Source organism: Gadus morhua, chromosome 10 (assembly GCF_902167405.1).
Source record: "Gadus morhua chromosome 10, gadMor3.0, whole genome shotgun sequence".
NCBI lineage: Eukaryota > Metazoa > Chordata > Actinopteri > Gadiformes > Gadidae > Gadus > Gadus morhua.
In genome coordinates, this window is record NC_044057.1 from 25,153,007 (window position 1) to 25,174,176 (window position 21,170).

General features: G+C 41.6%; 3 protein-coding genes across 3 annotated transcripts in view; 2 read left to right on the forward strand and 1 right to left on the reverse strand.

Moving 5' to 3' along the window:
- LOC115552101 (uncharacterized) overlaps positions 1-21,170 on the forward strand; it is a 96,554-nt gene that overhangs the window by 65,808 nt on the left and 9,576 nt on the right. The window lies entirely within an intron of this gene.
- The window catches only part of LOC115552098 (uncharacterized), a 120,511-nt gene that overhangs the window by 57,986 nt on the left and 41,355 nt on the right, over positions 1-21,170 (reverse strand). The window lies entirely within an intron of this gene.
- Positions 1-21,170, forward strand: part of LOC115552100 (complement factor H-like) — a 57,132-nt gene that overhangs the window by 3,901 nt on the left and 32,061 nt on the right. Inside the window, exons 2-5 of the mRNA XM_030367871.1 lie at positions 4,024-4,215; positions 8,227-8,409; positions 15,643-15,843; positions 16,128-16,292. Coding sequence (XP_030223731.1) covers positions 4,024-4,215; positions 8,227-8,409; positions 15,643-15,843; positions 16,128-16,292 — 741 coding nt within the window. The remainder of the gene's footprint in view (positions 1-4,023; positions 4,216-8,226; positions 8,410-15,642; positions 15,844-16,127; positions 16,293-21,170) is intronic.

Sequence of the window (21,170 nt, forward strand, 5' to 3'; positions counted from 1 at the left end):
GCGCTAACGTTGGAGTTGACGTTATCCCTGACGGTAGCATTAGCACTGAAGTTAGCGTTGACGTTAGCGTTAGCATTAGCGCTGAATTAGCATTGGCGTTAGCGTTAGCGCTAAAGTCAGGATTGACGTTACCATAAGCGCTGACGTTAGCGTTAGCGCTGACATTTGAGTTGACCTTAGCGTTAGCGCTGAGGTTAGCATACCATCTTGCTATTATATTTCCTAGATTCAGCGTCTTCATTCTACAGGCTTCATTCTACCTTCAAAATGTTCAGCAGATTTCCTAGATTCAGCGTCTTCATTCTACAGGCTTCATTCTACCTTCAAAATGTTCATCAGATTTCCTAGATTCAGCATCTTCATTCTACAGGCTTCATTCTACCTTCAAAATGTTCATCAGATTTCCTAGATTCAGCGTCTTCATTCTACAGGCTTCATTCTACCTTCAAAATGTTCATCAGATTTCCTAGTTTCAACGTCTTCATTCTACAGGCTTCATTCTACCTTCAAAATGTTCAGCAGATTTCCTAGATTCAGGGTATTGATTCAACATGCAGCTTCAGCAGTAGAGCGGAGCATTTCAGCGGCAGCAGATTTTAGCAGCATGACTTCAAAACCATTCAACTCATTCATAGTTCATTCTACAGACTTCATTCTACATTCAAAATGTTCAGCAGATGTCCTAGATTCAGGGTATTTATTTTTCAACGTGCAGCTTCAGCAGTAGAGCGGAGCATTTCAGCGTTAGCATTCACACCGCAATACCTTCAGGGATTGCAATTCTAGTTATTATTATTATATGCTAAGTAACGTTAGCCTGGGGCTAGCTAGGCTACATTTTGAGACATTTTTACATCTAATGTGATGTGACCTAATTAACTGCATACTTGTGACAACATATTAGCCCAGAGTTGAAGGGCTGTGACTGTTGGTAGTTGTGGTACGACGCTGAAGTTGGCATCCGATTCGCAGCATCCGATTCGGCTTGAAAACCACTTAGTATCTTCAAATCGGTCCTGATTGAAAACCACTACACCTAGACTCTTCAAATCTGGACTACATTATCACAGTGAGGCTATACATTATGTAAAACATAGTTTCAGATTTGTGAAACCTTTACCCTATTTGTGAAAATGCAATACAGGCTTATTTGAATGCTTTTTAGGGGTCCAGACCGCATTGCATTTTCACAAATAGGTTAAAGGTTTCACAAATCTGAAACTATGTTTTACATAATGTATAGCCTCACTGTGATAATTTAGTCCAGATTTGAAGAGTCTAGGTGTAGTGGTTTTTAATCAGGATCAGTTCTAATGCGGTCTGGACCCCTAAAAAGCATTAAAATGTGCCTTTATTGCATTTTCACAAATAGGGTAAAGGTTTCACAAATCTGAAACTATGTTTTACATAATGTATAGCCTCACTGTGATAATTTAGTCTAGATTTGAAGAGTCTAGGTGTAGTGGTTTTCAATCAGGACCCGTTCTAATGCAGTCCGGACCCCTAAAAAGCATTAAAATTAGCCTGTATTGCATTTTCACAAATAGAAAAAAGGTTTCACAAATCTGTAACTATGTTTATTATAACGTATAGCCTCACTGTGATAATCTAGTCCAGATTTGAAGAGTCTAGGTGTAGTGGTTTTCAATCAGGACCGATTTAAAGTGGACCAGCTGCTGAATCGGATGCTGCGAATCGGATGCCAACTTCAGCGTCGTAGTTGAGGTTGATTTTGTTTAAATATGCCGAATTGTGATATTATGGGTTATTATTGTTCAGATGATTTAGCTAAGGTAGCTAACAGCTTCTAACGTCAGCAGTCTCTTATTGCCATAGCAACAGTAAACATTGACATGGACTAATGAGCTGTAAATGGAGATGCAGAATCATGCTGTATTGTAAATACAGATGAGATGCTTTGAATTTTAGCACAAAATACAAGTAAACCTATAGGAAATAATTCGTTTAATTTGCAATATTTGCCATTGAATTTATTGTAATCTTTCAATTAATTGATTGTTTACTGAGGTAATGACTATTAGGCTACATGTGGTGAGAGGAATGCAATATGTATGTTTAAAGGTTTATGTGAAGAAACATACTATATGTGTGATAAAGTGACAATTGGTAATTCATAAATGTCTCTTTATATTCTCTGCTACCATCATCTCCTGTCAAACAGGTTTTCCTGACCTAATAGAACTTCTTCGAGAGAGAGAGAGATTCGTCTTGACTTTGCGAGTTTACTATGCAACATGTTTAGTCTCAGATTGAAACAAAGGTTTATTTCCTGGTTGAAGATTTTCATATTGATGATTTTAATTTCAAACATCTGCATTTCTTTTAAGTTCAATGAACAGTTATGCAGGTAGGTCTTGGGGCTCTTTTGAGACTTAAGTCGTCCTTCATGACAGGTACATTTGTTCACTAAGTGTCACTACGTCACAAAAAGTCTACATGGCTACATATACTTGTCACTCAGTACACAGATACTGAGTACAAGTTCTGTTTGCTGTTTCTTGCAGGTCATGAATTTGGTGAGGAGTGTAGCTGGCTGGCTGCGGACGAGGAAGTAGGGCAATATATATAAATATAACCATAAATAGGGAATTTATATTTTATATTTATATTTATTTTTTTTATCTATAGCTGTGTGAAAAAGTCTAATGTCTAATATGAGAATGCATATCTGTTCAGACCTGTAATTCATGTCTTAGACTTTTTCTCGCAGCTACAGATAAAAAACATTAAATTCTCTATTTATGTTTTCACAATGACTGAGTCACAGTTGAAACAATTGAGTTTCAGCTCTAATGCTGCTACTGTCTGTAATATGTTTCTATTTAGATTATTTGTCAGGATATTTTGTTATTATTGTCCGAGTCTGGTTTTAACTAATGCTGGGCTTACACCAATAGATTTTCACATTCACAGACTAAAAACTGCAAGAGAGAATTTAGCGTTGGATCAAGTGTGATATTTATCAAGGATTTTGTAGATATGTAGATATGGGGGTTTGAAATGCAGCGACCACAGGATGTCTGTTAACTTCCTGTTCAGGTTTCATAACTTTCTTGTCAGCAGCACAAGAGACACAAACTTGAAAAACAAAAACAAAAAAAAGCAACAACTGCTATTTGCAGTGCTGTACTATTATTCGGATGTATGTACTTGATTAAATTGTTTTAATAAAGTACATACAGGGTTCTTCCCGTTCGTCTCGTCCCACCCCTACTGCTGATAATGTAGTAGGCTGGTCTGGACAGAAAATGCCAGGGCTGAATTTTTGTCCCAGTCCACCCCTGGGCACCGCGACCACTCCCGCCATGCCCTGTGAACGAATGAATGAATGGCCCAGGAACCACGGGCACCGCGGCCCGGGCAACGCGGACTCCACGAAAACAGATTGCACGCAGAGGCCTAATTAGGCCTATATATTTTGTATTTGAAATGCAACGGTCTTGGAGACTACGCTCAGAGCAGCTGGATCTGAACATGTTTGATTGTGTTGTGTTGGTTATTGAACTGTTAACCCACAAACTTGGGTTATGTTTATCAGCGTTACTATAGAGATCATGACGATAGCTGATGTAACGGGAGTCCGGGCGTGTGCAGGACCGAACCGCGCTGTATTATCACTGTTCCACTGCGCATAAACAGTAAAAAGTAGCTGAGACGGTAGAGGGGTTAGAAATCAATAAATGAAAATAGGCTATTTATTTCAGGTAGTCTATTTTTCACCCCCAAAAAAAAATTATTTAAAAAAAATATATTTTTTATTTTAATTTTTTTTAAACCAAAAATGGAATCACGTTCCCAGCGCCCCCCTAGGTTGTGCGAACGCCCCCCAGGGGCGGTACCGCCCCCGTTGAGAAACCATGGCCTACCTACATGATAAACTTTAACACCTAAAAATATTAAAATTGTCCAAAGCTACTTTGTCAGGCACGGACATCAATATGAGAGCTATTGCTTGCTTGGTAATGGCAATATTAATTTGTTATCCTACTTTTTGATTTGCAGGAGTGCCATGTAAACTGCCGCAAGTGAACGGAACAACTTATCCTGATGCAAAGAGAGATCAATTTTCACCACGAGAAACCGTTTCTGTGAAATGCGACCGAGGCCACTGGTTTTCCTACGATGATCAGCAAACCCAGAAAACAATTACTTGTGCAGAAAGTGGGCAATGGGATACAGCTGCAATATGCCAAGGTAGGCAACATTGTTTTCGGGCATCAATTAGTTGTAGATGTATAAATGTTCTTATGGATTGTTACCCTCATAAGTGAACCAACCAGGTCGTCTCGATCCTTCAGGTTTGATTGGATTGGTGTGTTGGTGTGTGTTTTAACAATTGTCATACAATTAAAATAAACCTAAGAAGTTTACGCAAGTAAGCAGAAATCTATATTGAGAACTATGTAGATGTCACAGTGTATGATTTGGGAAAACAATCATAACTACTATAAGTTCCCACTGAGTCACAATTGTGCGATCGAATGTCAGGATCCAAGTGACCCTAATTTGAAAGAACGGCTTCAAAGTCGATGGATGGGTAGTTATGCGCAATATCAGTGCAAAGAAGGCTTCACACCAACTGATGGTCAGGTTAGATGCACGGAAAACGGATGGACACCAAACCCACTCTGTAAAGGTATTTTCATGGGGGATTTTTATTGATAGGTTCATAATTAGAGAAAATTAAATGAGAGAAGGAATCAAACGATGTTCCAGAATACCAAATAGGTGGCGCAATAATATGGCCTCGAAGTTCAACGTTTCAACAGGCTCAGGTCATTACAACTAGGAAAGTGCAAGATGCAGGAAACCTGGTACAAATGCATGTATTTCTCATAATATACGCTACCATTGGCAGTCTACGGTCATACTGTCTGTCATACAGTCATACTGTCGCTCATACTGTCATACTGTCGATCATACTGTCGGTCATACTGTCATACTGTCAATCACACTGTCTGTCATACGCTCATCCAGTCGGACAGTAGGACCCAGTCATGGTTGCTTGCAAGGGGTCCTATGAAATCCGTAGGAACCCTATAGTAAACGTTAGTATTATTATTTTTTTCCTGACAAAATCGTCTATATCCAGTGATATGGTTTGGACTGTTGGATTCAGTGGAGTCTCAGCTTTCATATGATATATCGGTCATGTATATCAAGGATTAGCAACAATATAATTTGAATGTGCATGTGCACAGCTATGAAATACTTACCTCATGTTGCTGCATGCTTCTTATGTAGTTTGAGGTTGGAATTGTCTGTCGATTAGTTAACAATGTTTATGATAGACTAAAACTAAAGTATCAAATCTTTATTGTGGTGTGTCATTTGACTACTTGTGTCACATGTGTTTAAACCCGACAAAGTCTTTGAAATGGTCTTTCAAAAAATTCCATACATGTCGACGATTGCAGTGAAATCATACTTTGACGGGTGGCATAGGCCTACATGGTAAACTTTAACACCTAAAAGATTTAAAAATTGTCCGAAGCTAGTTTGACTCAATTTTAAGACCATGAGTGGCTGCAGTTTAGCCTGTCTAATCCAGGGCTTTATCAGGCACAGACATCAATATGAGGGCTATAGCTTGCTGGGTAATGGCAATTTAATTTGTTATCCTACTTTTTGATTTGCAGGAGTGACATGTCAACTGCCGCAAGTGACAGGAACAACTTATCCTGATGCAAAGAGAGACCCATTTTCACCAGGAGAAACCCTTTCGGTGAAATGCGACCAAGGCCACTGGTTTTCCTACGATGATCAGCAAACCCAGAAAACAATTACTTGTACAGAAAGCGGGCAATGGGATAAAGCTGCAATATGCCAAGGTAGGCAACATTATTTTCGGGCATCAATTAGTTGTAGATGTATAAATGTTCTTAGGATTGTTACCCTCATAAGTGAACCAACCAGGTCGCCTCGATCCTTCAGGTTGGATTGGATTGGTGTGTTTTTTTAACAATTGTAATACAATTAAAATAAACCTAAGAAGTTTACGCAAGTAAGCAGAAATCTATATTGAGAACTATGTAGATGTCACAGTGTATGATTTGGGAAAACAATCATAACTACTATAAGTTCCCACTGAGTCACAATTGTGCGATCGAATGTCAGGATCCAAGTGACCCTAATTTGAAAGAACGGCTTCAAAGTCGATGGATGGGTAGTTATGCGCAATATCAGTGCAAAGAAGGCTTCACACCAACTGATGGTCAGGTTAGATGCACGGAAAACGGATGGACACCAAACCCACTCTGTAAAGGTATTTTCATGGGGGATTTTTATTGATAGGTTCATAATTAGAGAAAATTAAATGAGAGAAGGAATCAAACGATGTTCCAGAATACCAAATAGGTGGTGCAATAATATGGCCTCGAAGTTCAACGTTTCAACAGGCTCAGGTCATTACAACTAGGAAAGTGCAAGATGCAGGAAACCTGGTACACATGCATGTATTTCTCATAATATACGCTACCATTGGCAGTCTACGGTCATACTGTCTGTCATACAGTCATACTGTCGCTCATACTGTCATACTGTCGATCATACTGTCGGTCATACTGTCATACTGTCAATCACACTGTCTGTCATACGCTCATCCAGTCGGACAGTAGGACCCAGTCATGGTTGCTTGCAAGGGGTCCTATGAAATCCGTAGGAACCCTATTGTAAACGTTAGTATTATTATTTTTTTCCTGACAAAATCGTCTATATCCAGTGATATGGTTTGGACTGTTGGATTCAGTGGAGTCTCAGCTTTCATATGATATATCGGTCATGTATATCAAGGATTAGCAACAATATAATTTGAATGTGCATGTGCACAGCTATGAAATACTTACCTCATGTTGCTGCATGCTTCTTATGTAGTTTGAGGTTGGAATTGTCTGTCGATTAGTTAACAATGTTTATGATAGACTAAAACTAAAGTATCAAATCTTTATTGTGGTGTGTCATTTGACTACTTGTGTCACATGTGTTTAAACCCGACAAAGTCTTTGAAATGGTCTTTCAAAAAATTCCATACATGTCGACGATTGCAGTGAAATCATACTTTGACGGGTGGCATAGGCCTACATGGTAAACTTTAACACCTAAAAGATTTAAAATTGTCAATGTAGATGTCACAGTGTATGATTTGGGAAAACAATCATGAACTACTATAAGTTCCACTGAGTCACAATTGTTCTTCTTTATTCAGCGATCAGATGTCAGGATCCAAATGACCCTAATTTGAAAGAACGACTTGAAAGTCAATGGCTGGGTCGTCATGCACGATATCAGTGCAGAGAAGGCTTCACACCAACTGATGCTGTTTGGGCTACATGCACGAAAAACGGATGGACCCCAAACCCACTCTGTAAAGGTATTTTCATGGAGGATTTTTATTGATACGTGCATATTTAGTGTGGTTTCTTGCATTTTCTACATTGTTGTACAGGTCTGTCAACGTTCTCATAAACATTGACCTAGACCCTTCTGACCAGGGCCAGACATATTGTAGAGAGACAGCGACTCCTATCGAACGTAATGTGACAGGAAAACGACTGAAGTACCATGCTTTAGCACCGGGGACGCATTTTAGCACCCCAACACATTTTGCCGCCCTAGGCAATCGCCTAGGGCGGCTATGCCGAGCACCGGCCCTGACTGTCATATTTATGTTTGTTCCATTAGTTTTCTTGACTACAAATGTTTAATTTCCCCAGAATTTCAAAGATTTTTCAGGTACATGCTTTTGAGAAAGCCCTTAATTCACTTGAGGAATGTGTGCTTGGAGTTTTCTGGATGTTGTGTGCTTATCAATAGACATTATGACCATGTGAATGAGGCAGCAGTTCAGGTTTATATGTGGCTCAATGGGATAAGGCCTTGTACAGGTGATCCTTATGTTGAGAGTTGAATCCCGATCAGAGCATTATGAACAAGCTGAACATGACATTCGGCCATTGCTCTGCAGCACACCTGAAAGCTGAGGCACAGTATTGCATTAAGTGGAACATCTTCATCAACATCTTTCCTTCATAATTATATGTCAGATTTATCTATCTTCTATTAGTGTGTTCTTGACTTTTAATTTTGCACGGACCCCGTTAATCACCGCTTGCGGTTATATTTGGTTTTCAGTTCGTTGCATCATCAATAGATGATTGGTTGGTTTTGGGTTAACATCGTGTGTGCCCTTTTTGTTTTGTTTTTCAGTGATCCCCCCATGCAATATACCCACAAGAGTAGAGAATGCAGACATTACTGAAAATCAACCGGCGGTCTACAATCATGGAGCCGCAGTAACCTACGCATGCCGTACCAATTACAGAATGGAAGGAGAGGGAACAATTAAATGCCAATGGGGTAACTGGAGTCCAAGAAATCCTACTTGCATCGGTAAGTGTTTTTTTCTAATGGCATTGCACACAAATCTAGGATTTCTTGCACTGCGACAACTAAGGTCGTAGCGGTGACCCGGGGCCGTGGACGTTAGCATCACAGATTCGCTCTCTTTTTCAGAACCATTATTTCAAATGTATTTGATTCGGATGATATCTGATTATCATATCTGCCTACATTGTTATTGTGCTCTTAAAATACAACAATCATCAAAGTGATCTTCAAGTGATCAGAGGAGGACTCATGCTTACTAACTATGCCTTTAAAGATCACTTATTATAATGTTGTATTTATTTTTATGTACGGGGCGCTTTCAGGGGTCGAGTGGACCTACACCCCACCATGAATTGCACCCAAGTCCATAACAGAGCTCTATGTACCCCTTAAGTACTCATAGTAGTCATACGGTCATACAGTCGGACCCCGTCATGGTTGCTTGCAACTATAATTGGGGGGTAGGGAACAATTGTTGACGGGGGGGGGGGGGGGGGGGGGAGACGTGTCCGTGTGCGACTCCTAACACTATGGGCTGATAGTATATATATATATATATATATATTTATTATTATAATTATTATTATTTATTTTTTTTATTGTCATGGGCCCCCCCTCTGTCTTGGGCCCCCCCACAACTGTCGCACTTTCTCCCGCAGTCCGTCGGCCCTGGGTGCATGACAGTGGTACCGTTAAACTTCAATATCCCAGGCTTTTATTTGTTTCAATCACTGAACTTTAGAACAAAACTCTTGCTCAGCAAAGATGGGAAATACTATTACATTTATTATTTAAACCAGTATGAATATTCCTACCGTACGTAGACCTATACACATTACCAGGCTATCGAATAACTCTTACACACACACACACACACACACACACACACACGCGCGCGCGCGGTGGCAGAGTGGTAATCGGGAGAGTCGGTAGAATTCCCGGTGGGCCGTTAACGCTACGGGGCTGTCGGGCTGATTACTGCGGGATAACAATATTGCGTTTATAAAAGTTCCTTGCAGCGCCGTCTGGCAGCCTGAGCTGTGCACCCGCAACCTCTCACTCACTCAACACAACAGACGCTATTACTGTCAACGTCACTATAACTGTCAACGTTGCAACCAGGTTGAGTTTGTCTAGAGGGGAACTGAACGGCCCCTCCCGAAGTGGTACAGCCCAGGTACCGGGTTGCATTATGCAACGGTGTGGGTGGGTGGTGAAGCTCTGTCTGAGCAGTGATATACTTATTGTTCGCGTCAGAGTGAGGGTTAGGCTTCCCGGACCATAGTGTAACGCTACAGTGTGTGGCGCACTTCATTAACATCGCTCATTATAACTTTTTGAATTGTTTATCAGGATTTCGCCACAGAGAAAACACTCACTTATTGCATTAGATCCTCAGGCGAACACGTGAAGACAATCAAAATATACTTCTCTTTAAACTCTTTTACGGGACCCCCCAAACCTTGATTCCGGAGCAACAGAATCGGGGGGGTTATAAGCCATTCATTCATGTCATAGCAGCTGGCGGTACTTGGTTTGCTCATAGTTTTGACCTGAACTAGAAGGCACTGGAAGCAGTGTTACAGTTGATACCTGCTATGAGGGGGGAGAACTTGTTGGGCCGTGCACACAGTCTACCATTTATGCAATGGGAATGATTGTGTTGACTGTGTAGACGTGTTCATTTTTTCCTAGGAAAATGTGATACTGTATCCTCTCTGTATAGTAACATGCAGGCTCTGAAACCTTGGTTGTCTGACATGTCACAAGGTTCCCTTATAAGCGTGGTGAGGTTCCATGTTTTACGTGAAAGTGGTAATAGCTGCAAAGTCGGCACACATGTACACGGTGTCTGTGGGACAATATGGTGTTAAATCCATAGCAATAAGGTGAAAGACAGCAGAGATTTACATTTTAAAGTTAAATACATGCATATGTATACAGCTCTACAACATGTTTTAACAACTCTAACATTGCATCCAAAACACGTAGACTCAGCTGTTGGATATGGCTATTAAGAGGAGATTCCATAGTATGCCAATGCCAGATTTGAAGACTATATATAAAAAAACAACAACATTTGTTTGAAGTTCTCCTTTCTTAACCGCGCACTCTGTACAATGCATGCTGGGCCTTAAAGCGTTGCACACGTAATTTCAGAAAGAAAAGTGTCTTTGACAGTGGGTTTTGACACAGTATGGTTTAGAAACATGGTTGGAGATTGTTTTGATATGTTAACTTCCGGCAAACCAGTTTTTAAGGCATACCAATGCCTTGTTACCATGCCGACCAAACTCACCATACCTCCACGTACGGAAGACTTATATTTCTCAAAATATACGCTAATCTGCCCTTGGCAGTCTACGGTCATACTGTCGGTCATACTGTCATGCAGTCGGTCATACTGTCATATGGTCAGACAGTAGGAAATCTGTAGGAACCCTATTGTAATCGTTTTTTGGCCGACAAAATCGGCCATATCTCAAAAACGACATGGTCAAAAGTTCTGGCAGGCTTGTAGAAATCGCAAAATGAGTTAAGGAATCAAAAGATGTGCCAGAATACCAAATAGGTGGCGCAATAATATGGCCTCGAAATTCAACATTTCAACAGGCTCAGGTCATTACAACTAGGAAAGTGCAAGATGCAGGAAACCTGGTACACATGCATGTATTTCACATAATATACCCTAATCTTCCCTTGGCAGTCTACGGTCATACTGTCTGTCATACTGTCTGTCATACAGTCATACTGTTGGTCAAACTGTCATACTGTCGGTCCTACTGTCGGTCATACGCTCATCCAGTCGGACAGTAGGACCCAGTCATGGTTGCTTGCAACTATATTCAGGGGTCCTATGAAATCCGTAGGAACCCTATTGTAAACGTTAGTATTATTTATTTTTTTCCTGACAAAATCGTCTATATCCAGTGATATGGTTTGGACTGTTGGATTCAGTGGAGTCTCAGCTTTCATATGATATATCTTGATATACATGTTCATGTATATCAAGGATTAGCAACAATATCATTTTAATGTGCATGCGCACCGCTATGAAATAATTACCTCATGTTGCTGCATGCTTCTTATTTAGTTTGAGGTTGGAATTGTCTGTCGATTAGCTAACAATGGTTATGATAGACTAAAACTGAAGTATCAAATCTTTATTGTGGTGTGTCATGTGACTACTTGTGTCACATGTGTTTAAACCCGACAAAGTCTTTGAAATGGTCTTTCAAAAAATTCCATACATGTCGACGATTGCAGTGAAATCATACTTTGACGGTTGGCATAGGCCTACATGATAAACTTTAACACCTAAAAATGTTAAAATTGTCCAAAAATACTTTTACCCAATTTCCAGACCATAAGTGGCTGCAGTGTAGCCTGTCTAATCCAGGGCTTTGTCTGGAACAGACATCAATATGAGAGCTATTGACTGCTGGGTAATAATGGCAATATTAATTTGTTATCCTACTTTTTGATTTGCAGAAGTGACATGTCAACTGCCGCAAGTGACAGGAACAACTTATCCTGATCCAAAGAGAGACCGATTTTCACCACGAGAAACCGTTTGGGTGAAATGCGACCAAGGCTACTGGTTTTCCTACGATGATCAGCGAACCCAGACAACAATTACTTGTACAGAAAGTGGGAAATGGGATTCAGCTGCAAAATGCCAAGGTAGGCAACATTATTTTCGGGCATCAATTAGTTGTAGATGTATAAATGTTCTTAGGATTGTTACCCTCATAAGTGAACCAACCAGGTCGCCTCGATCCTTCAGGTTTGATTGGATTGGTGTGTTTTTTTAACAATTGTGATACAATTAAAATAAACCTAATGAGTTTACTTAAGTGCGCAGAAATCTATTTTGAGAACTATGTAGATGTCACAGTGTATGATTTGGGAAAACAATCATGAACTACTATAAGTTCCACTGAGTCACAATTGTGCTTCTTTATTCAGAGATCAGATGTCAGGATCCCAATGACCCTAATTTGAAAGAACAGCTTGAAAGTCGATGGATGGATGGTTATGCACCATACCGGTGCAAAGAAGGCTTCAAGCCAACTCATGGTGGTCGGGCTAGATGCACGGAAAACGGATGGACACCAAACCCACTCTGTCAAGGTATTTTCATTGGGGATTTTTATTGATAGGTTCATATTTAGTTATATGTGGTTTCTTGCATTTTCTACATAGTAGAAAATTAACTTACAGTCAATGTAGAGTTTATAGAATTCTATAGATACTATGTTACACAGGCTCTGTATTCTGCAGACAACTCTAGAACTTGTTTGTCGTAAGTGTGCGCACATGCTCTGCTTAGGCTGACTCGCAAACGCGTCAAGACAAATCTGATCGGCCAGTACACATTGAAGATAACTAAAAAAGTTTTACAATTACTAAAATTATCCCTCACTTCATCCCATCCCCCAAACATGACGTACAAAATGTTGTGGAACAGATAAATAATGCCTATAAATAGGCGTCAGTTAACGCCTATTCAGCAGGCAAATATTACGTGTTTGAGTGTCTTTACTGTGGTTGATTGTTGGTTGAAGCAGCCTCACCTGGCCCAAGTCACACATATTAATCTCTGGGGCAGGTTGAGGCTGCACACCTGTTGCTCCTTGAGTAATCAATGCACTAAAAAAAGGAGATGTGTTTTTTAATTCCAAAGTCAATTAAGGCCACGTTTATACGTAGCGGGGTATTTATAGAAACTTCCCCCCCTCCGTCTTCAAAAATAACATTGTGCACACAGCATCGTTTTCAAAAAAGTTGTCGTTTACATCAAAACGCATAAAATACGCCGTTCCCATGCAAGTGAACTGAGCGTTCCACGGCATTGAGAAGACCCGTGTAATAAAGGCCTATAATATTTCTGTTTATGGCATCGATTTCTCCTCAGATTAGGCCAGTAAACCAATGAAAAAATAAAATAAAAAAATCGTCGATCATAGGCCCGGCCCGAGGATAGTGGTGGGAAATATTGGCTCGGGCTGAGAATCTAAACTCTAGTAGGGAGAAGGATAAAGCCATGCAAGCCAATCAGAATCCTCAGAATCAACAACCACGAATAACACAAGCGTCTTCCTGTAACAAACAAACTGTAAACATCGGGCGCTCATATGACGTGAAGCATTTCCTGGCGCATAATGTGACGCTTCAGAACCTAAAACCCCGTTTCTCCCCGTTGACACGACAACACATAACCGGCGTTTTAAGAAATCTCCACTTTGGCTGGAGTTTTTAGAAATGATCGTTTTCTGTGACAAAAACTGCGTTTTCGTGTAAATGAGAGGCCAAATCGCATGGAAATATCTGCGTTTTCCCTTCGTGTAAACGGGGCCTAAGGCTCAGTACAACCGAAGCAATCACATTTAGAGTCTACACATTTGCCAAGAGTGCAGAGTTAATGGAAGTTTAAAGCTCAGTTTCATTGTATTCTATTAAAGCCATTCAGCATAGTTTAGCCCAGTGCAAAATCATCAACTGTTAACATGAGGCAGGATTTCAGTGTTTTGTTTTTCTTGTTTTTCCTTTTTTTTTACCTTGTTCATCTTTCAGTTTGTTGCATCATCAATAGATGAGGAAATTAATGCTTGCTTTTGCGTTAACATCGTGTGTGCCCTTTTTGTTTTGTTTTTCAGTAGCCCGATGCTATTTACCGACAACAGTAGAGAATGCAGATATTATTGGAGACAAACGGGAGGTCTACAATCATGGAGCCGCAGTCACCTACGCATGCCATACCAATTACAGAATGGAAGGAGAGAGAACAATTACATGCCAAAGTGGTCAATGGAGTCCAGGAACTCCTACTTGCATCAGTAAGTGTTTTTTTCTAATGGCATTGCACACAAATCTAGGATTTCTTGCACTGTGACAACTAAGGTCGTAACGGTGACCCGGGGCCGTGGACGTTAGCATCACAGATTCGCTCTCTTTTCCAGAACCGTTATTTCAAATTTATTTGATTCAGGTGATATCTGATTATCATTTCTGCCTACATTGTTATTATGCTCTTAAAATACAACAATCATCCAAGTGATCTTCAAGTGATTAGAGGAGGACTCATGCTTACTAACTATGCCTTTAAAGATCACTTATTATAATGTTGTATTTATTACACCCCACCATGAATTGCACCCAAGTCCATAACAGAGTCCAAATGTACCCCTTAAGTACTCATAGTAGTCATACGGTCATACAATCGGACCCCGTCATGGTTGCTTGCAACTATATTTACTAGAGCTGTCAGTTAAACGCGTTATTAACGGCGTTAACGCAAACCAAATTTAACGGCGTTAAATTTTTTATCGCGCGATTAACGCAATTATTTTATAATTTTTTTTTTTTTTTTTCTTTTTTTTTTTTCTTTGGCTCAAAACAAAGAAGCAGTAGCCTGACTGCTATGTTCAAATGACATTTGTTCAAAGCAGTCGTTTAATTGCACTATAGGCTCTTTTTTTGTATCGTCCTGTTTTGATCAGTGTATATGCCAATGTTGTTATCAATAAAAAATCATTTGCACAAGGCAAGCCGATGCACTTCACCATGTTGATAAGAGAATTAAAATGAGAAGAATTATGGGACAAAAAAATCAAGGGATATTTTGCATAGAAAAATAATTTGCGATTAATTAGAGTTAACTATGACATTAATGCGATTAATCACGATTAAATATTTTAATCGCTTGACAGCTCTAATATTTACCTTTGAAACCTTACTGACTATCCAGGATATGTAAACACTGGTGTTAGCTTCAAAATGGTGCCCGGACACTAGATTATCAAACACAATTTAGACAAAATAACTTGAGGTAACTTGAAGAAGTGAAGTTTATAAAAGTAAAACACGTCACAGAGTGATATGGTTTAGAATGTTAGAATCAGCGGAGTCTCAGCTGATATATCGTTTGTGTATATCAAGGATTAGCAACAATATATATGATTGTAATGTGCAAGTGCACAGCTATGAAATACATACCTCATGTTGCTTTATGCTTCTTATTTAGCTTGACGTTGGAATTGTCCATTGGTTAGCTAACAACGGTTGTGATAGACTAAAACTAAAGTATCTAATCTTTCCCAATTTTAAGACCATAAGTGGCTGCTGTGTGGCCTGTCTAATCCAGGGCTTTGTCAGGCACAGACATCAATATGAGGGCTATTGACTGCTGGGTAATGGCAACATTAATATGTTGTCCTACTTTTTGATTTTCAGAAGTGACATGTAAACTGCCGCAACTGAACGGAAACACTTATTTACATTATCCTAATGTAAATAAAGACCGATTTTTACCAGGAGAAACCGTTTTGGTGAAATGCGACCGAGACCGCTGTTTTTCCTACAGTGATCAGCAAACCCAGAAAACAATTACTTGTACAGGAAGTGGGGAATGGGATACAGCTCCAAAATGCCAAGGTAGGCAACACTATTTTCACGCATCAATTAGTTATAGATGTATAAATGTTCTTAGGATAGTTATCCTCATAAGTGAACCAACCAGGTCGTCTCAATCCTTCAGGTTTGATTGGATTGGTGTGTTTTTTTAACAATTGTAATACAATTAAAGTAACCTATGAAGTTTACGTAAGTGCGCAGAAATCTATATTGAGAACTATGTAGATGTCACAGTGTATGGTTTGGGAAAACAATCATGAACTACTATAAGTTCCACTGAGTCACAATTGTGCTTCTTTATTCAGTGATCAGATGTCAGGATCCCAATGACCCTAATTTGAAAGAACGGCTTGAAAGTCGATGGATGGATGGTGATGCACCATACCAGTGCAGAGAAGGCTTTACCCTAACCAATGGTGGTTGGGCTAGATGCACGGAAAACGGATGGACACCAAACCCACTCTGTGAAGGTATTTTCATGGGGGATTTTTATTGATAGGTGCATATTTAGTTTCATGTGGTTTCTTGCATTTTCTACATTGTTGTTAACTTACAGTCAATGTAGAGTTTATAGAATTCTAAAGATATTATGTTACACAGGCTCTGTATTCTGCAGACCACTCGTTGGCAGGCAAATATTACGTGTGTGAGAGTCTGTACTGTGGTTGATTGTTGGTTAAAGCAGCCTCACCTGGCCCAGGTCACACAGATTAGACTCTGGGGCAGTTGAGGCTGCACACCTGTTGGTCATTGAGTAATCAATGCACTAAAAAAAGGAGATGTGTTTTGTAATTCCAAAGTCAATCAAGGCTCAGTGCCACCTAAGCAATCCCATTTAGATGTCTACACATTTGCCAAGAGTGCAGAGTTTATGGAAGTTTAAAGCTCAGTTTCATTGTATTCTATTAAAGCCATTCAGCATAGTTTAGCCCAGTGCAAAATCATCAGCCGTTAACATGAGTAGCCCAGGCAGGATCTCAGTGTTTTGTTTTTCTTGTTTTCCCTTTTTTACCTTGCTCGTCTTTCAGTTTGAACATCAATGGATGAGGAAATTAATGTTTGGTTTTGGGTTAACATCGTGTGTGCCCTTTTTGTTTTGTTTTTCAGTAGCCCGATGCTATTTACCGACAACAGTAGAGAATGCCGACATTATTGAAAAGAAACAGGAGGTCTACAATCATGGAGCCGCAGTAACCTACGCATGCCGTACCAATTACAGAATGGAAGGAGAGAGAACAATTAGATGCCAAAGTGGTCAATGGAGTTCAGGAACTCCTACTTGCATCGGTAAGTGTTTTTTTCTAATGGCATTGCACACAAATCTAGGATTTTTTGCGCTGCAACAACTGGATGTTGGGCCGTGGATGTTAGCATCACAGATTCGCTCTCTTTTTCAGAACCATTATTTCAAATTGATTTGATTCTGTGATATCTGATTATCATTTCTGCCTACATTGTTATTATGCTCTTAAAATACAACAATCATCCAAGAGATCTTCAACTGATTAGAGGAGGACTCATGCTTACTCACTATGCCTTTAAAGATCACTTATTATAATGTTGTATTTATTTTTATGTACCGGGCGCTTTCAGGGGTTGAGTGGACCTACACCACGCCATGAATTGCACCAAAGTCACCAAAGTATAACATGAGGCGCCACTAACCCTTACTTTGTTGTCCAAATATAATGTTTTACATGAAGAAGTGTGTGTGCTCCTCCGCTCTTTTACGAGTAACTAAGTAGTCCACGAGTGAAGTCTCCCTTTTTGTTTTATTTTGTAATGAGTTGGTGTAGGCCAACTGGTGTAGAGGTCGCTCCCGTCTGGACTGCTGTGCCAGAGGGGCGTTCCTCGTCGGCGAGTGTAGTCCTTGCGTGCGGCTGCCTCGGGTCCCCTACGCCCACTTGTCGGCCTGCCCGTATCGGGTCCTGGAGGTTTCCTGGGTCTTTCGTGCTCAAGTTCCCTCCGCTACGAGAACCTGAAACCGCCTTTTAAGGGGAACCTCGTCTTCCTCGTCCTCCGCCGCAGGTGTTCTCCATTGCGCCGATTAGTGTGACGCAATGGATGCTCTCTGGCTCCGACTGGTGGGTGTCGGAGGTATACGCCATCCACTACCCCTCCCTCGGGCCGCCTGGCCGGACAGTTTGGGACCGGGTAGCCACTGTGTGTGTATGTGGGTGGGTGGGTGGGGTGTCGGAAGCTCCCTGAAATTTGTTTATGCATCTTGGGAACCCTGTCATACTGTCTGTCATACTGTAGGACCCCCCTCATGGTTGCTTGCGAGTCGCGACTATATTTTACTTTGTATTTGTACCACGTTGGTCATTTTAATGTCGATTTTAAATGCTCTTAGACACTTGATTACATTGCTACTTTATTCCGCTCACCACGCATTGCACAGTCTTGCTGGGCATGCAATTCAATTAAGTTGAGATGTTCGTGTTTTCTTTTTCTTGTTTTTCCTTTGTTTTTACCTTGTTTGTCTTTCAGTTTGTTGCATCATCAATAGATGAGGAAATTAATGATTGGTTTTGGGTTAACATCATGTGGGCCATTTTTTTGTTTTTCAGGGATCCCCCCATGCAATATACCGACAACAGTAGAAAATGCAGACATTACTGAAAATCAACGGGAGGTCTACAATCATGGAGCTGCACTAACCTACACATGCCATACCAATTACAGAATGGAAGGAGAGGGAACAATTAGATGCCAAAGTGGTCAATGGAGTTCAGGAACTCCTACTTGTATTGGTAAGTATTTTTTTCTAATGGCATTGCACACAAATTTAGGATTTCTTGCACTGCGACAACTAAGGTCGTAGCGGGGACGTGGACGTTAGCATCACAGATTCGCTCTCTTTTTCAGAACCATTATTTCAAATTGATTTGATTCAGGTGATATCTGATTATCATTTCTGCCTACATTGTTATTATGCTCTTAAAATACAACAATCATCCAAGTGATCTTCAAGTGATTAGAGGAAGACTCATGCTTACTAACTATGCCTTTAAAGATCACTTATTACAATGTTGTCCTCTGCTTTTTAACAAGTTACTAATGCCCCGTTTACACCATCCCGCTAATGGCCGCTAATGGCCGATGGACCACCGATGTGGAAGTCGGGGTGACATCGGGCTAAAAATGTATGATCGGGTCAATTTATCGGGGTAGCATTTACACATACCCGATGTTATAACGATAACATAACGATGTATGCCAGGGAAGACACCCGAAGTGCGTTTGGCGTCATTTGACGTCATTTCGAATGACGCCAAACACGTCAAATGTCGCGTTTGGCGTCATTTCGGGAGAAGGCAAAGGGGAGACTGGTTTAGACTGATATTTATTTATATATTTATTTATATTACAATAGCGATTTTATAATAATAGAACGCCGGTTCTAAATGGGCGAAGTACCCTGTAATTATAAAAGTAGGACATCCATCCATCACCCCCTATTTATACACAAGTGGCAGATTGAGGGTCTTCCTTAACACAATCTGGTCACTCACAATCGTTATTTGTCTAGGGTTCTCGAGGGTCTTTCGTGTGTTGAGGTTGCCGATATAAAGACGATAAAACACGATAAAGCGCAGAAGATTAACGAATATAGCCGATGTGCCCAGGAAAATTCCCGAACGATTTGCGATGTCTTACGTTATACTCCCGTTCTATTCCCGATTATAGCCGATTAGCCCATAGCAACACCTGGTAACCGATTCTACCCCGATTGACCCAAAATTAACAAACATGTTCGTTCTTTGCCGATGTTGCCCGTTGTTGCCCGATCATTGAGCATTTCTTCCCGTTTCTTCCCGTTGTCTAACGATGTTCCCGGGAAGAGTAACGGTGTTTCCCGATGCAACCACGCTATTTGCCGATGTTATAACGATAGCTGCTGATTTAGCCATCGGGCACCATCGGGGCCCACTATCGGGTAGGTGTAAACAGGGCATAAGCAGTCTACGAGGGAAGTCTCCCTTTTTGTTTTATTTTGTAATGAGTTGGTGTAGGCAGGAATCTCGGTCTTTGTTCTTGAGCGCACGTATGCTTAATAGATATAGTGCAGCCGGGACCTGGCTTGATATGGTCAATGTGTATAATAAAAGTACCGTGAGGAGAATCCAACATGTCGCCTACCGTGACTTCATGCTTACCGTAGCTATTGCTATCAGACCATAACCTTAACCTGCACCATCCCACGTTACAGTGTGCACTGAAATGTCAGCAATGCGCCATGCATGGTCTTGCAGGGCCTTCCGGGTCAGGTCATTTGGGGGGCTGGCCAGAGTGGTGAAGCCGGAGATAAACCTCTGGTAGTACCCTACCAGATCAAGAATCGACTTCACCTGTTTTTTCGAGGTGGGGCGGGGCCAGTCCCTGATGGCGGCGACCTTGCTCTCCTGGGGTCGGACGTTCCCCCTGTCCGACTTGGTACCCCAGGTAGGACGTCTCCTCCAGTCCCAGGCGGCACTTGGGGGGGGTTGGCTGTGAGTCCAGCCCTCCTCAACTCCCCGAGGACCGCCCGCAACTGTCGGAGGTGGGCATCCCAGCTGGCGCTGTGGATGATAATGCCATCAATATAGGCGTACGCCTGGTGAGGCCGAAGGAGCTGGTCCATTATCCTCTGGTCCATCATCCACCGGAACGTGGCGGGTGCGCCGTGGACGCCGAACGGGAGGACCGTATGCTGGTAAAGACCCCGCGGGGTCCCCCACCCTGTCGACCACCTCGTAGGGCCCCTGCCACTTGGCCAAGAACTTGCACTCTGCCGTTGGTATGAGTACCAGGACCAGGTCGCCGAAATATGCGCAGTTGGGCTCCCCGGTTGTAAACACTCTGTCTCTTGTTTTGTCCATGCCTATTGGGCTCCTAACAGATGGGAGCGTGCCATAAACAGTACTTTGCTGATATAAGGTTGGGGTACCACCAGTTGTTTGGGAACTGGCGAACTGTCCGGGTAAATCCGTTCCTCCCCACCCTGTCGGAAAAAAATCGGAGAACTCGTGGGAGGGGAGTTCTTGGCTTCTCCTGGTGGGACGGTCTGCTCGGTGGACGTCGGGGTATCCGGAGTGTCCAGGGGTGGTCCCGTGAGTCCCGCTCGGGCGGTTCCTCCCATCGAGTGGCCTGGGGTGCCTGCTGGGGTGGGGCCATCTCCCTCGGGTCCGTCGTCCTCTGTAGACGATTCTGCTGGGGTTGAGTGGACCACCCTAGCCCCATAAGCAGGTCTGCCGGTTCGTCCGTACCGTCGTGGCGGATCCCGCCACGACGGTACGGACGAACCGGCAGACCGGACGAACCGGCAGACCTGCTTGGTCGGTAACCCGGTTCAGGGTCCTACAGTC